The sequence below is a fragment of the Larimichthys crocea genome, chromosome XIII (assembly GCF_000972845.2).
Source record: "Larimichthys crocea isolate SSNF chromosome XIII, L_crocea_2.0, whole genome shotgun sequence".
Classification (NCBI taxonomy): Eukaryota; Metazoa; Chordata; class Actinopteri; family Sciaenidae; genus Larimichthys; species Larimichthys crocea.
In genome coordinates this window covers 23,738,853-23,755,742 of record NC_040023.1, presented here as the reverse complement: position 1 = coordinate 23,755,742, position 16,890 = coordinate 23,738,853, and the positions used below count along the sequence as shown (strand labels likewise).

General features: G+C 39.3%; 1 protein-coding gene across 1 annotated transcript; it reads right to left on the bottom strand.

Annotated features, from left to right (window-relative positions):
- Nucleotides 1-4,402: 4,402 nt before the first annotated feature.
- fxyd3 (FXYD domain containing ion transport regulator 3) lies at nt 4,403-16,739 on the bottom strand. Its single transcript, XM_019256859.2, has 8 exons — nt 16,588-16,739; nt 8,641-8,696; nt 7,851-7,883; nt 7,507-7,530; nt 7,176-7,250; nt 6,972-7,008; nt 6,716-6,759; nt 4,403-4,875 (listed from the first exon to the last, which is right to left on the bottom strand). Exons 2-8 carry the CDS (start codon nt 8,672-8,674, stop codon nt 4,856-4,858), a joined length of 267 nt encoding a protein of 88 aa, XP_019112404.1. The 5' UTR covers nt 8,675-8,696; nt 16,588-16,739; the 3' UTR covers nt 4,403-4,855.
- Nucleotides 16,740-16,890: the final 151 nt, after the last annotated feature.

Sequence of the window (16,890 nt, the reverse complement as noted above, 5' to 3'; positions counted from 1 at the left end):
ATTCTGCACTATTTTATTATTCCATTCCATTCTACCGTGTCCCGTTAGGTTAGTCCATTCCACTAATAAGGTACTGTTCTCCTGTTTCACAGCCAGGTTTCCAGCAGCTAGCCAAAACAATGACGCTATCTGAGCATCTTGATTACAATCTGGCATTGGACAAGATAGCTGAACTTACGGTTAAAGGCATGTTGGCTAACCAAATCATGGTACTGATGGCTTGAGTTGTGGCCTGGTGGAAGCGAATGAGTTAAGGTTTATTAGATGCAGGATAAAGTTTAGTTTAATTACAGGCATATAACTACTCACATTTCTGGCTGCTCACTGCAGGATGCTTTCAAAGCTTCTCTCTCTGTAGAAGAGGCAGTAGGAGCTGTAATTACAACATATTGTGTGATTCGCAGGTTGTGTTAACATGTACACTGTGGCTTTCACAACAGGGCATTGTCTTCTGACATGAGGACACTAATGCTGTTAGGAGTCAGCCTAGACAGCACTGAACATCAGTGGAATTTTCCATCCAGTGGTATATTTGCCATGGTAAATTGCCACTGATATTCAATCCAATGATATATCATTGAGTGGAAAATTCCACAGATGTTCAACATGCCTCATCTTGTTAAGTGCTTTTGTAACAACTGTAAAAGACAGGACCATTTACAGCTTATTATTAAGTATTTGTTATAAAGTATCTTTGGCCACTGAACAAACCAAACGCCCATCGCCTGGCTGTTGTAGTAATGTTGTTCACTGCATAAATAGGTATGGCAAAGATCCTCTGAGAGAAGCAAACAAGCATTTCTGTCACTCTCTATCTCTGTATCTATATCTATATCAATATATATCAAGCTCCTCTCCTGTGGACACCCTCTACACATTTAAGACCAGGCTTAAGAAGTTCCTTTTTGATAGAGCTCATAGTAAGGCCTGGCTCAGGTCTGGGGACTTCCCATAATGCACCTAGCTCTCTATCTGTACACATAATGCAGGTTTTCTGCTTTCTCATCTCACAGGTTATCTTGGATCATGGCTACGCTGAGTTCAGGGATTGGTCGAGCCCGCTACTGTGGTCCTGTTTGACGTCCACTACAAATACTATTATTATTATTTTTCAAGTATATTTTTTTGGGCCTTTTTATGCCTTTATGCCTTTAATTGATAGGTGAAGAGAGACAGGAAGCAGGGGGCAAAGAGAGGGGGAATGACATGCAGCAAGGGGCCGTCCGATGCGGGATTCGAACTGGGGCCGACTGCAGCGAGGACTGTAGCCTCTACACACGGGGCGCCTGCACAACCCACTACACTACTGACCACCCCAATACCTTTGCCAAGTGCTTGCTCCTGTTGGGAATTGTTGGGTAATAATTATCAAGAGTACAGTCTTGACCTGCTCTATATGGTAAAGTGTCATGAGATAATTTTGGAATTGAATTTAATTATATTGATGACTCTGTTGAAATGTGGAAAGTTAACTGAATGGTTGGAGTATGAAAATAGTCACCCATTGCAGTGTCCACTAGATAGAGCCAGAGCATTTCTAATGCACAAGCAGGCAGACACTGAAACATGTCATAACAAAGGATACATGTGTAACTACCATAAATAACAATGGTAATAATTATACATGCTTTTCCTGTTGTGACATGTCATCTGCATGTAGTATATATCCCATTTTTATATTTAGATCTTGTTTTATGGTTTTACTCTGATTTATTTGTTGCACTCAAGTCTTCATATGCACAAAAGATGTTTCTATTGTATTTTGTTTTTTATGGAATTGTATTGCTGCCATGCCAGACAAAAAGTCATTATAACGTCACCTTTCATGACAGATGAGCTGAGAGCGGATAAAGCAGTATGGCTCATTTTCATGATACTTGATGAGGTTGTATTTCATGCTGGAGTTGAGACATGGCAATATTCTGTTGTTACTGAGCACAGTGGATGATATTGTGATAAGTATTCGTACATTAAGAAGGATCTTAAAGTACATGGGGAGGTACATTAAGTATTATTAATCTTTCATTTTTTAAATATCGTCAATATCGGTATATAATGCACCCATTGTCCACAGTGACATGAAAAACATACTTATGTCTTACTACATCAGTGAACCTATTCCCATGCAGGATTATTTCCTTTTCCATATTAGATGTTTGAAAAAAGTAAAACAGAAATGTGATCAGGTTTTTATGTGGATTTCTGTTACACAAACGTGGCTTAACTTCACTGATTCTTCCCTCACTGAACAGAGACAGTAGTACTGAATGTCATAACTAAATCTGACTGAATACTACTTCATCTCTTTAGCTCTTTGGTCCCTTATTAATGCCACACTCATTAAAGGGAAGATACACAATTATTGCCATTGACAGTGAAATTGACAGCTATTGCCCACCAAGCACTCCAGTCTACATGTTCTTTAGTGTAAACCTTACATGAGAGCACCTACTGATTAGCTTTTTTTACATTTCAGGGTAGCAGTGGTGCCACATTTGTTGTTTTTTCTTAAAGCGATTGCAATGCCTCTACTGCAGCACATTTCATGTATATATATATATATATGAGAATCTATCAGAATCTTACTTGATTATGGTGGATGATGGTTTCCCCACAACACCATAGGATGCAGTGGCAACAAGAACATACTGCTGTTCTTATAATGATATTTGAAAAACAAGATTAACTTTTGTGCATTTTAATGTAATTTAGGGTTATGACCAGCAGGGGGTGATGTAGTAAAATAATAACACTGCTTATAATGACTGCTTATAATTCAACCTCAGCACTCACCATGTAAAATAGTTTTATTTTTATGACTTTACCCCTCTAGTATATATAAAATGGACCTAATGGACAAGGACAAAGAAATGAGGATCATAAGCATGTTAAAAAGCTATATGAGTGGATAATCGAACCCAGGGAGGTGGCGTAGATAGCAAATAGTAGGCACCCCAGCACTGAGCTCTGGGGTACCCCTGGAGTGAGGTGATGAGAAGTGGACAACTGTCCAAGCTAGGATACACTGAACGAGTGCCCTGTCAGGTAGGATTCAAACCAGGAAAGAGCCAAACCAGCGATGCCCATGTTTGAGAGAATAAAGAGATGGTTAACTGTGTCAAAGGCAGCTGATAGGTCAAGCAGAATTAGGACAGAGGACTTTGCTGCTGCCCCTGCTTCTTTTAAGGCTTTTGTCACAGACAACAGACCAGTTTTGGTCGACTGACCACTCTTGAGACCAGATTGATTTGGATCAAGAGGATTGTTCAGTGAGAGGAATTCTGAGAGCTGCTTAGCGACTGCCCATTCAATAGTTTTGGATAAAAATGGAAGAAGTGAGACAGGACGATAGTTCTCGACCCGAGCGGGGCTGAGAGAGGGTTTCATGAGTACAGGTGTTACTTGAGCTGCTTTGAATGCGGTGGGCAAAGTGCATGAGGTCAGCGATGCATTTATCATATACTGTATGCTAATGAAGTAGGTTTGTTATGGTCCAACACACAGGATTCATTAAACCCCTAGGCTTACAGAAATGGTTTAACCCTATCATGTTAAAACCTGTATAAAATATATATAATAGATATGAAAGAATACAACTTTATAATCAATAGCACTTGAACTACATTCAAGATTCAAAGTTTCTATTGGTCACATTTTAAATATGTGCAGTGAAATGCAGGGGTGGATGTGCTGACAGACTTTTATGTAATAGTACTGATTTGGATAAGAGTAAAAACTTCAGTGGATCTTTAGACAGCACACACTAGATTTCCCACTCCTTTTTAGGCTCTGTTGCCTCAAAGGACAAGGACATGCTATAGTTTGAAGCATGCATTAAGGTTAATTACTGTAACAACATTGAGTTTTTCTAATGAGAACTGGTGCAACATGGCCTATTTACTAATGTTAAGTTAAAAAAATATCAAAAGAACTTCAGTTTCTATTCTTGCACAAATATAAATTCAAGCACTTCCAATAATCTGTCTACTTATGTCTATCTTTGAAAACTTTCAAGGGATTCATATTTTTTCCATCAAATTCACAAACTTTGAAGGATTTCCTGGCACCACAGGAACCATGAAACACACACAGACAAATAAAATTCCCCAGCTCATAGTTTGTTTCAATAATTATTTTATAGAAACATGATAGAGTCGTTCTGTATCTCCAAACAGTGCAATCCACTACTTTTCCTCCATAAAGCTAAACATGGGAATTAACATATTATCATGAATTATCAACACCACTCTAAACACTCATGACTATGTAGATTTTATATACCTGACCTGAAAGCATGGACAGTGGGTTAGGTTGGTCAAAGTAAGCGACTAATATCTACATCAATGTTTACACATACAATACAGACAACAGAAGTAGTGCGAGACATTGACAGCCTACAGTATGTCGACTCGTAAGGAAGTTTTTGGTAATAGGTTTGTGTTACTGTTGTATGAAGTCACTTTCAGCTCAATCATCCAAAACTGTCAAAGTATTCGTGCTCAGCTATAGAGGACATTTTTAAAAGGTTCGATATCAGTTTCTTTGTGGTAAAACATTTTCTGACTAAAGAATTAATTTAAAAAAAAGTTAATGTGACTGAAATGAAAGTGACAAAAAAATGTGTGTAAAAGTGTGTGTAGGTCTGAGTGTGTGTACATGTGAAGGTGCAGGCTGCAGGTCAATAGCTCAGTTATCATTCATAAAGCATCACACCTCATGGCAGATACACACAGACTGCCCTCTGTTTCTCTTAACAGTAAAACAAAATGGTTGGATGTGTCAAATCCTGCTGCCGTTCTGCTGTATTATCTGTTGGATGCAGGTTCAGGAAGTCGGTGTGTGTTCGGGTTGGTATCTAGCAGTCGCAGGAACGACCTGCAGACAAACAGGAAAGACAGGAAGGTGAGTTTCCAAATTCAGACAGGTCGTGATCATTCACATAATAAACAGGACAATTATACAATTACTTTAAGCTGCTTTAAGCTTACATTTCTCCAAAATGTAAGTTAAACAACGGATGAGGATGGATTACGTTTAGTTTTGATTATATATATATATATATGATAATGTATAACATCTTGACATTTCATACATATAAACAAGACAAATAATTAAACTGACTTTTACATGAAATCACCATTTCTTAAGTAAATCCTACAAATACCAGATTTGTTACAAGCCTTTTATACTGAAATCACGATAACCTCATTACAGTATTTATTCCATTGTAGAAATAACTTCATACTTTATTTGCATTCCCAAACTATACAAACAGAACAGAGAGAGTCATAACATGGATTTTGTGGGATAATAAATATGTTAGTGGGACTGGACTAAACTGAAGTGAAACCAGTGAATAACTTTTATTCATTCAGCTGTTCCAGGTTTCACCACTTGAGGATATCATCAACAGAAGAGGCTACTTGAAGTGTTTATTCATATTTTTGTCTTGTAATATAAGCATCTATATTTAAGTTCACTGTATGTTTGCATTGACTGTCATATAAGAATAATTTTCTGTATGAGGAGAATAGAGATGACGCTTTAACACACTGATGTTCATTCTCAGATAACGAGCAGGAGAAATTAAGAGTGTGTGTGTGCGTGTGTCCATGGAAGTGTAAATTGCCTATCAGTGCAGTATATCCCAGCTGAGTTGCTTACATAATACACACACATGGTGTTTTTTCATACGGGCCACCTGTGTATTTTACATATATCAAAGCATTTTAAATCAAACTAGCAGGGTTTGAGATATGTGGGTGTTTTTGGAGGGTTTGGACCATGCATGATTTGTAATTTTATCCATTTTACAGAATAAAACTTTTGGGTCTCTTAACTTTATGAAAGCATCTCTTTAAGTGTAAGGACTTTGTTCTTCCATCACGCTTCAACAAGATCTTGGACCAGCAAACCATAAACTAAAAGTGTTTTAACTATTTGAACATGAATGTCCCCTGACACAAGTTGTCTCAGAGTTCCCCCATGACATGAGACATACACAGTAGTTCACATGTATGTTCTTTATCTACTTGTTCATACAGTTTACTGAAGCTGTACTGCGTTTGATTTGTGTGTCATCTTCCCTCAAGAGAGCACCTTTTATGGCCATAACACTACATATAATAGGAGAGCTCTTCATCTCCCTCTTTTTCTGCCTGCCAGACACCCAGAGTCCCACCACCTGTTGAACAGCAAGATCCATGGCATTGAAGTCCAACACTATGGGATATTTCCATACTGTGTCAGTGTGTGTGGCAAGAGGCCTTTTACAGTGAAACAGATGGACAGAGTAAATATAACTTTAGACCCTGGCAGGACGTCAACTCTGTGATGAAATCTTCAATATTTGAAACTGTGTCTGTTGCTGTGCATATGTCTACTTCATATGCAGTATTGTTGTTTTTCTTTTTGGATGGGACAACATTTATGTGAGACGACAGGTATATTTGTTTAGAATAACAAGCAAGTGTGTCTGAAGGAAAACCTCTCTGCTCGTTTTAGCTGTTATCTTCGTGGCTCTTGTCATGGTCAGAAGTGATCATCTTTTCACCACAAACCCAGCTTCCTTAAATATGTTAGTGCGTCTGAACAAAACTGACTGACATTTATTCATTCAGCTGTTCCAGGTTTCACCAGTCTTTTAGATAGGATCTCACACACACAACAGCTGATAAGGTACTGAAGGGTTTGCTGGTAGGTGAACTAACATTACCTTGGTCGGAGAGCATCTGCTGAGCATTGCTTCCTGCCCTCCTTCTGCAAAGAGAACAAAAGAGAGTAAGAGAAAAGAGAAAAAACGCAGACCTCTATGATTTGTATCTACCGTTACCTTGTTAACTAAGGGCACACCATCTTTGGAGCTTGTTAATATATACTACTTTTTTTTATTTAATGTTAAGTGCTCATGGTTTGGAGTTTTTACTTAAATTCCACAAATAATTCTCATGTTTAACTATGCGAATGATCACCTCTTGTCCTGGTTGAACTTGCACCTGCAGTGGCCACCTGGAACAAGAGAAAAGAAACATGGACTTTTATGAGATCTGTACGTTATTTGAGTGTTGTCTCAACACTTTTTTTATTTAGACTATATGAGTCTTTTTACGATGTATGCATGGATGTAGGCGTGATAAAGGGATAAAGCTGGTGTGTGTGTATAATTTGCATCTTACTGAACAGGATGGTGATGCCAATGAGACAGAGGACAGCAGCTAGAATCAAGCCTCCAACACGCAGTCTGTGGTAGTCTGCAAGAAGAGGTCACGGTTACCATTTGAAAATAAATAGATATTACATTTTAATAAAGCAATGAATCCAAGTAAAGGAACAAGCAAACTGCAATAGAAACAGCATAAAAAGTCATCTACATGTAAAAAAAAAAGTAAGTTTTAAAATGTGGTTTACAGCAAACTTTACTCCTTTTATGTCAATGATACAGATAATCTTTTTTTATTCTATTAACTTGTAATGAGAGTGAAAATAAGTTACAAAACAACAAATTACCAAAGGTAAATGGGTCATCTTCAGCTGTAGGAACAGAAACAGAGAGGGTCATTTGAACAGCAGATAAATAAGGATTTACAGACACATTCACATATGAAACAGTGACACAGTAAAGTCAACAGTACAAGTGAGACGAGCAAGCACAATGCCCTAGTTTGATTCTCTCGCTAATGATTGACATACCTGACCATTAAATCAATAACTTTCAAGCGTTACACTGAAATTTGAGCAAAAATGTAAGAGGAAGGAGAGATTTGTGTTTCTATGATTGTCTTATCTTATTTTCTATATATTTAGAGATGTCCTTAACCATATTACTCAAATATTTACTGTAGTGTACTTACCTTTCTGTTCTTCAGCAAACACCAGTGACACAACTGCAACAAAGACAGACACATTTTACAATAATGAAACACAGCTTGAGGTGTCTCATTTTGGGTTATGGAAAAGAAATAAAATGCAATTTGTTTTATGTGGAAAGTATCATGTGGTCTAAACTGTTAAAATATGCCAATAGTTTAACATATATTAGTAACATGCGCTAAATGTTGTAGCCTTTTATTTTTTTGGTACTTTTGAGTAAAGACAGGTAAAATGTCATGTCTGTTATGTAGAATCGTTGACAAATGAAACTGTCAGTGTCAACCAATAAAACAGACTCTTAAAAAGCTCTTCAGTCTTGGCTGTGTTTATGCCAACTGTTACATAAAAGCCTGTCTTACATCTCTTGTCCTCATCATCCTCACATCTCTTTTACAACACCTGACGGAGCTGTGGATGTTGTTAGCCTCACCTTTTTAGCACTGTAATTACAGAGTGCTTGATTTGCTTTCTTACACAGTATTTCTATAAGACACATGACATTGTCCAGATGGTTTAAAATTTAGAGTGAAGCAGCACCAAGACAGCCAGTGCTGTCACAAAAATACAAATACTTGAGTGGTGTGCTGACGGAAGACAGACCTTCAGGCAGAACTTCCTCCGTAAAGAGGAAATGGAGCCAACAAGTCCTTACCGACGTTGCATTAATTATGTTAAGCGGCTCTCTGGTTGATTACAATTGATCAATACACTGACAGTGGACAGAAAAAATGTAATAATTTTGCTTTATTAAAAAAAAAAAGTTTCACTCACGTGTCATCATCACCAAAGCAAAGATCTTAGACATCTTTAAGCTTGAGGCTGTTTACCTGTGGAGACACATACAGACATTAAGATGGTTATTTGGAAATATACTAATAATGTCAGAAATAAGGATGGTACAATCTGCGGTGCACTGACAGGCCATTTGAACAAGGCTCTGGTTGTATTAACATAGAGTAAATAACATTATCTCCAATCCCAATGGTACAAATAATCCAATTTTAAATGGCTGTGTGCATGTTAGAAAGCTGATTACTGTACACCAAAACTGTCTTGTGCTAGTGAACAGAGTCACTTAATGCAACATTCAGCCTTTCTGGGCACTAAAAGGACGTAAACACACAGAAACTAACTCATCACTCATACAGTACATGCGGCCGGTCTTGCTGAACCGCACACAAAGAAATCTGATCGAATGTAGGCGGGCATAAAGTGGTTTCTGCCGCTCTCTTTCACACACAGAAACTTGATCTGATGTTGATTGGTACAAAGTGCTCTGATGGAGCCCTAACGGGAGAACTAGATCTCTCCGGGTAATGCATTACACTGCTGCCATGTCAAAGCTTCAAAGCTTCTATCTGCTTTATTCTTGATTGAATGTTGCCTTTGAGTTCCCTACAGGCTTATGTATAATGTACAGTATGTGCTCATCCATGTACATGTAGTCAGCTGCTGCGACTGTCCAGATTTAAAAGAAAAAAAAAATTAGATTTCACTTGCTGACGAAAAAAATCCATGAGAATTTTATCAAAGAGCACTCACCTTTCAAAAACTATTCCTGTCAGTAATGTAATTTTAGTCCTATTTCTAGCGTACATTAGTGCAGGGGCGGCCAGCTTTTTGGAGTGCCATCAGTCAATGGTGATATTTAAATTTCCAAACCCCTTCTTATTATTAAAAACAGACAGAAAGCTTTCTTTTCTTAAATACTTCCAGTCAGATCCCTCCTGACAATGAGTCAGAATTTACAATAATTTTATATCATCCTTGATGAATCTACAAATTTCCTGACAGCTACAATTACGTCCCACACGCTGCCTGAGATCCCCTGTGTCTACGCTGTAGCCACCATGTTGAATCAGCAGCAGAGGTAACATGTTCACAGGGAGGAGACACACCTTAACACAGCAGTGATTTTCCACTTACTGCACTTTTCCGCTCAGAGGACTCCATGGTGAAGACCAAACATGCACAACGTGCACAAAACTGGCACTGACGCACAGTGAGAGAAAACTCCTTCACTGTTTTACTGTATCTAAGAGGTCATCAAAGCACATGCTGTTCTGGGAGTATCCAGTCATATATTTGCTTGTTGCACTGGTCTGAATTCCTGCTGAAGCTGCAGCTTAGAAAGAGATGACTACTAGAAACTATGCAGTATTCAAATGTTGTCTTTGCCCATGTTCTATGAGGAAAATGTTTGTTAGACCTCAAGGATTCACACAAGTATTTTGGTGAATACAAACATAACTTGTTTGTTTACTTGGAAACGCTGCAGGGCATCTAAGCTCTGAGGATCAGACTAAAAGGATGAATCTAAAGATGCTACAGCACAGATTCCGCTCCTAGCATTAAGTAGATTTACGGTTTACTTTCTGTTACAGCTAAGTATCTGTGATGACACGCAAGGAACAGTGACCTTTGAGGCTCAGAGATCCTCATAAAGAAGGATCTAAGTAAAACAATGAGTCTCCCTCCTCTGCTGTTGGTATTTGGAGTTTGGCAAAAAGGGAAAAAGAGAAGAGCAGGGTGAGTGCTTCTCTCCTGGTGCCTCACCACAGCAACCCAAGGCGAGGCAAGGGGAATGTGGAGGATGGGAAACAGGCCAACAACCACTAGAGAATGGTTTACCTCAGGAGAAAAGCACACTGAGAGGAGAGTGAGATGGAAGAGATGGAGGGCAAAGACAGAAACAGGAGAGAGGATGGCCGGGACAGAGAAGATGACACAGAGGGCAAGCAAAGGGTGAGAGTATTAGAAAGGGGAGACAGAGTAAAGGGGGGTAAAGAGGTAGGACAGGGTGAGGAACAGAAGGCAGGGGGTGTAAAAGAGGCGGCGCCTCCCTCTTCCTATTTGAAGATCATATTCTAAAGCAAATGTTAGTGTAAGGTGGAGCCTGGAGGTGAGTGCAGAGGGTGTGTCAGACAAAGTCACAGCACCATGCTGGATAAGTATGGTGTTCATAATATACTTTCAGCGCTGACAGCATTCAAGATCAAAATCTGTTTCTGTTTGTTTAACTACTGTGTCGTGTTGGCCTGCAACTAAAAATGTTTCTCATCGCTTTATATGCAGATTATTTCTCTGACAGATCGTCTGATAAGGAAGTGAGTGAAAAAATGCACATTACAATTTCCCAAAGCCCGAGCTAACATATTCACAATGCTGGTTTTGTCCACTATATTCCTTTTATTAAATCGACTAATCACCTAATTGTTTCAGATCTAATTAGTTATAATTTGACCCTACCTTAAATGTGTAACCAACAAACAAGAATCCTATTCAGTTGTAGCCTAAAGTCTGAACCAAACAAAGCTTTATTACAAATACAGAAAAAGACTCATCACGTACAGAGTAGTTTATTTTCCCTTGTGTACAAATTCCCTGCGGAGCCGCTTCTCCAGCCCCGCCTGGTCCACAGATAAAGACTTTTCTGTTCTGGCTCTGTCACGCTATCTCCGACTGTCCCTCGTTTTTTGTTCCCAGCTCTTTCTGCATCTTTTTTTCTTCCTGTCTTTAGGACTGTGTCTTTCATTTTGTCCTCCCTGTCCCTGTCTGATACTCCTTCTCACTTAATGTGAAAAGCTTCCAAAACTACTGTTTCTCACTGCTCTTCTGTTTTGTTGAGCTGATGTCTTCTCACAAACCACCAGCCTGTTTAAACCTCTGCTCTTATACTACTTCTCTCTTCTGACACGCTTCTGCACCTCCTTGCTCCTTCACCCGTCCCGTCCTCTTCTTTCTTTTCCACTCATTTATCCCATCCCTTACAAACTCCCTGAAGCATAGACTTTCTAGGCTCTATGCCCATCTAATGAGTCTCACGCTCACACACTATCATCTTCTCTTTTCCCACTCTTCTACCAGTACGGTTACACAATAGACTGCCGGCCTATCAAAAGAGTTGTAACTCAGTCAGTACGTTTACATGCAGCAAAAAATTCTTATTTCTGATCGTATCAGACATAGTTTGGATTTTTTAAAATGCTTGTAAACACCTTAGTCCAAACCTACTTCCGACCTACTTTGGACCATAACCAACATCTCAAAATCAGATAAGAACACCTAGATAATTCGTTCATTGTTGGCATTTTAACGCCATGTTTACTCAGCAGTCAGATCTAAATCGGATTTTGCACAATTCTTAATAAAGAATTGACGTCATATTAAATAGTGGTGTTGTTGCCGGAAAAGGTCAATCAACAGGAGGAAAATATTGCACGAAATGTACGCTACTGTAGCATCGTCCATCTCCTCGTACGCCATCTTTGTTTGAATAGTTTGCTGAAAAGTAGAGGTCAACCAGAAGTGGCTCTTTGTTGAGAGGGCTACGGCGCCACATAGCGCAACGGAGTCAGCCATGCTCCGGCCGTTTATCCGATTCTCGGATGCATGTCTTTTTCTGATACGTTTAGAAATTCAAATTTTTTGCTGCATGTAAACGTACTGAATATTTCAGGGACCAATCCACTACCTACTCTAAGTATAAATATTGTTTTATTGTTTTCATAGAGACTCTAGTAAGTAATTACCATAAAACATGAGTCACACACAATCTGTTGATTATCCAGAGTATCATCGTGAATTTACCTCTACTCCACTGGGGTGCCACTGGGCCAACCAAAAGCTTCCCAGAGCTACAAAAAGGTCTGCATCAATCTGTAAATCTCACTGTGAAGCTGCTTCTCTCCAACATAGAAAGGCCACCAGTTGGCTTTGAATGTGACACGTGTTTCCTACCTTGTGACTAAGTTACACGACAACACAAACACAGACACGCACACAGTCAAATGCTTTGAATAACAAACCTTTGTCACTTAAAACTAGTGAAATATAGAAGTCAAAGCAAAATGTCACCCATCCACTTTTGAAGCCGTTTATCCTGTCCGTACGACAAGTGTCATAGAAATCATGTCAAAGTGTATGTAAGTATTAAAACGAACACTACTCACCAATCAAAATATGTTACGCTATGTTAGTGTTGTTAAATATGTTAGTGTTTGTATTTAAATGCACATTTGATGTTGTCTTAATGCTCATTTGTTACCCAAAAGTTTCAACAGATTCAACTTGTGCTTCCTCTATTTTGTGTGCACATGACTGTGTGTCACTGCGTGACTTGGTGTCTGTTTCTATTTATCAAACAGCCCCCCAAACACACACCCGCCCGTTTGAATGTTATGTGTGTGTGTGTGCGTGTGTGTGTGTGTGTGTGTGTGTGTTCCTGTTCTGCACTACAAAGACAGCTGCCTATTCTCTTTGGCATTTTTCTTCTTAAATTAGCAGCACTGGATTCCAGTGTGCAGCACATCCTTTATGACACACACACACACACACACACACACACACACACACACAGAAGAAGGTGTCAGACATTGTGGACTAAACGCACTAAACACGTGTTGCTATTTGTGATGAATAATTTGCTGAGACAGCTGTTGACCTCAGCTTCACTTTATGNACACACACACACACACACACACACACACACACACACACACACAAGAAGGTGTCAGACATTGTGGACTAAACGCACTAAATACGTGTTGCTATTTGCAATGAATAATTTGCTGAGACAGCTGTTGACCTCAGCTTCACTTTATGCACTGGAGAATGTGTCATTTTATGACTACAGTACCTCATGTTTTGCTGGAAATATGATTGATAAAGTGCATGACCTCAGGTGGGTTCTTGACTTATGAAATGGTAGACGTCTTTGTCTCTGCTGCTAACACCCTCTGACCTAAGATTAGTCTCAACATGTGTCATGAAAGTGTTGACGCCATTAACATGTAAAAGAAAAAATAACCAAGAGATAAAAAGAAAGCGGAGGCAGTTCACTCTTGAAGAACGGGAAGGAAAGCATAAACAAGATATCAAGTTGGGAAATAAGGGAGAGCAAGAGAGAAGGAGGGAGGAAGAACCAAAGCCTGGGGGAATGAGAGAGGGAAGCAGGAAGACGGGAGAGAGTGCGGTTGGGAAAGAGAGGGAAAGAGACAGACAGAGGGTAAGAGGGAGTGGAGCATACTAGAGCCATGAGTCACACATGGTAACCACAAGGCTAGCAGCGAGCGGCTAGTGACAGACTGCACGCTCCTCACTCTGCACTCATGATCAGGGGATAAAAGGATGGAGTGCATTTCACTTGTTTCATCTCACTTTTCATACATACAACCTTTAATCTTGCACATGTAATTACTTTGAGAAAGCATTTTAATAACACTGTGCCTCTGAGATTATCACAGTTTTGTATTAAATGGCTACAAGACTGCAATAAGCTGTAAATACATGTATCTGCACTAGTTAATAAATCAGAAATGATTAGCTGTGTCTCTGCTAAACTGTTAGACAACAGAGACAAGGTCACACAGTCACATTCTCCTGGTATAAAATCGATGTCTTCTTTTCAAGGTTTCTAAATTTGTGTTTGTGATCCACCAAAGTGATGTGAGGAAAGGTGAGGAGAAAGCATGTCTCTCTCTCTCCACTGTTTTCCCCGCTCGCTCTCCTTTTCTTTTTTAAGAACTGTGGTCATGTGAGGAGAGGTGAGGACAACGGGCTAAGTCTGTTTCACCTGAGAAAAGAAAGACAACTCTGTCTGTCGCCACCTTTGTTCACCCTCTCTCCATCTCTGCCTCTCACACTGTAACTGCTCTGATCCCTCTCTGCCTCACTTTGCTCTCTCTGAAAAACCGTTTGTCGGATCGGTGGCATTAAGGTGGGTTTAAATCTGTCAAAAGCAAATCAGAGTAGATAATGAGCAGTTAGACAAGTGTGAGTTGGAAGTGTGACTGCATCATTCTTTCTCTCTGTGCATTTGTCTATTATGCTGTACAGATACTGTTTTCTTACTGCTACAACATGTGGCTTTAAATGGCTCTTTTCTAAAATGTCTATTCCTGTCACCAAATACAGATTCCACTGCGGGTAAACATTTCCATATTTGTTAGTCTTGGCTAAAACCATTTTCACAGCATGTAAAAATTTTAGACAGCATGTCTAAAAATATATTTGGGTCTGTAATTTCAATCTAATCTCCTGAGAAAACTCAGTCATTGTTGCCATATGAGTATTTTTATACAGGGCAAAATATTGATTTGTTGGGCAGCAATGTTAGTGATCCACACTGGGGAAGAGAGATGTTATTTATATATAACCAATGGATGCAAAGCAGACTAAACAACATCTTTTATCATCAATCTATTACGCATATTAGTCAGAATTTAAACAGGGCACCCCGTGTTTTGTGTTCAGTGACAGATTTCCTACATTTTGACTCTCACACAAAACGGACATCAACTTGTTGCAAGACAGACATAGTGTAGAGATCTCCAGGAAGCTGGCCAAAGAGTATGTTAGTAAGCTTTGCCACATGTCTATGGTCATGGCAACGCCCCTGAATACACATTGAGAATGTAAAAACAACATCGCAGTTTCATCTGGACATGCATCTCGATTCTTTTATAATCAGTTAATTGCTTCAGGCATTTTGCCAACCATCATAATGTGTCCATAAACAGTGCAGAGATGATTTAGAAACCTCCCTTCCATTAGTGCCGGAAGAATTAGTCAACAATGAATCAAAAGAAAACTGATAATAACTTGATAACCAATTGATTGTTGACATTTTTTAACAAGTAGACAGAAGAAACACCGGTATTTGTTGTTGTTTTCTACTTTAAATAACCTAAATAATAATAATAATCCAACACATTATTCATATTTTTCAGTTTTTCTTCCGTACAGTTCTCCTGAATCTGTCCTTGACGCAATCTGTCCTTGTGCCACATAGTAGCAAACTGTTATCAGAACTGTTCTTATCAGCTGGCCTTTTTGAACTCACACACACACACACACACACACACACCAGCTTACATCATGTGTTCAATAAAGCATGTAACAGTATGACAATATTGGAAAAAAAAATTCCACGTGGTGAGCTCTTCGTTGTCTCCAAGATGTCTCCATGTGTTCATTAGTGTGTATGAATATTTGGACACCTATAACCCGTCTGCTCTGTCATCTAATGCGATTCATGTAATGCTATTAAAGAGGCCAAGGCTTAGCATCAAATATAAACACATACAGGCTGCGTCACTCGGATTTATTTTGTCTGGCGCGTTTGAACATGCAACTAAAGGTGCAAACAGATACAGCACAGCCTTTGTTTTAATGTAAACCAACACTTGAAGCCTTCATTGTAATTAAATAAACCAGCTGACATGAACCGTGTGCTCACAGCGCGTGAAGGAAGACTATCCTGGGCCGTGTGCGCGTGCCGTTCCATTGTCCCGGCACCGGTGGGCTCGAGGACAAATGTCAGATAAACATTAGTGGCTTATGACATATGTCGCATTGTACTTTCACATTTAAAATAATGACGGACTTTTTCTCTGAAAATATAGTTTGTATGTTTTACTCGAACAATTTTGAGCTTTTAAGTAACTAAAGGAGCCTGTTGATAATCATTTATTAATAAACACAGAGATTTAACAACAGTTTAGCGCCACAAACAAACCCGCTCAGAAGCTGACAAAAACACTTAAAATTAGCCTCACGTTAGCTCGCCTCAGTTTCATAATGAGATGCTCACGAACATATTTGTAAAACTTGAAACTCCTTAAACAAATTTCCCCGAAAAAGTAGAAAAAAGGGGTGAAAAAACACTTGAGGAGACAATGTTCCGTGAAATATGTGCTTCATTTGTTCAACACTTACCTCTAACACGTTGTTTTTAGCAGCGATAGAAAACGAGGAAATTTCTCACAAGCGGGCGGATATCTGACTCACAACAAGCGACTTTTTCTCCACACTGTGCGCCAACACCCTGCCTTCTTCTTCTCCACCACTGTGACACTCAACAGGTTGGCTTGGTTATAGAAAAAGGGGGCTGAGTTTAACATGCTCCTGTTTTGTCATCGAACCCTGATCCAGGGTCGGTTTCTGCTGTGCGGTTGGCAGTTGAAGAGTAGACGGCTGCAGACGAGTGGGGCGTGGAAGCTGATCCAGAGTCAGTGACAG

Bases quoted from the DNA above. Each gene is read 5' to 3' on its own strand.
- fxyd3 (XM_019256859.2), bottom strand. From the start codon at position 8,674: ATGTCTAAGATCTTTGCTTTGGTGATGATGACAC. The intron at 7,009-7,175 runs GTAAGATGCAAA...CTCTTGTTCCAG, and splicing joins TGGCATCACCATCCTGTTCA to GTGGCCACTGCAGGTGCAAG. The intron at 6,760-6,971 runs GTGATCATTCGC...TTCTCTTTGCAG, and splicing joins AAGTTCAACCAGGACAAGAG to AAGGAGGGCAGGAAGCAATG.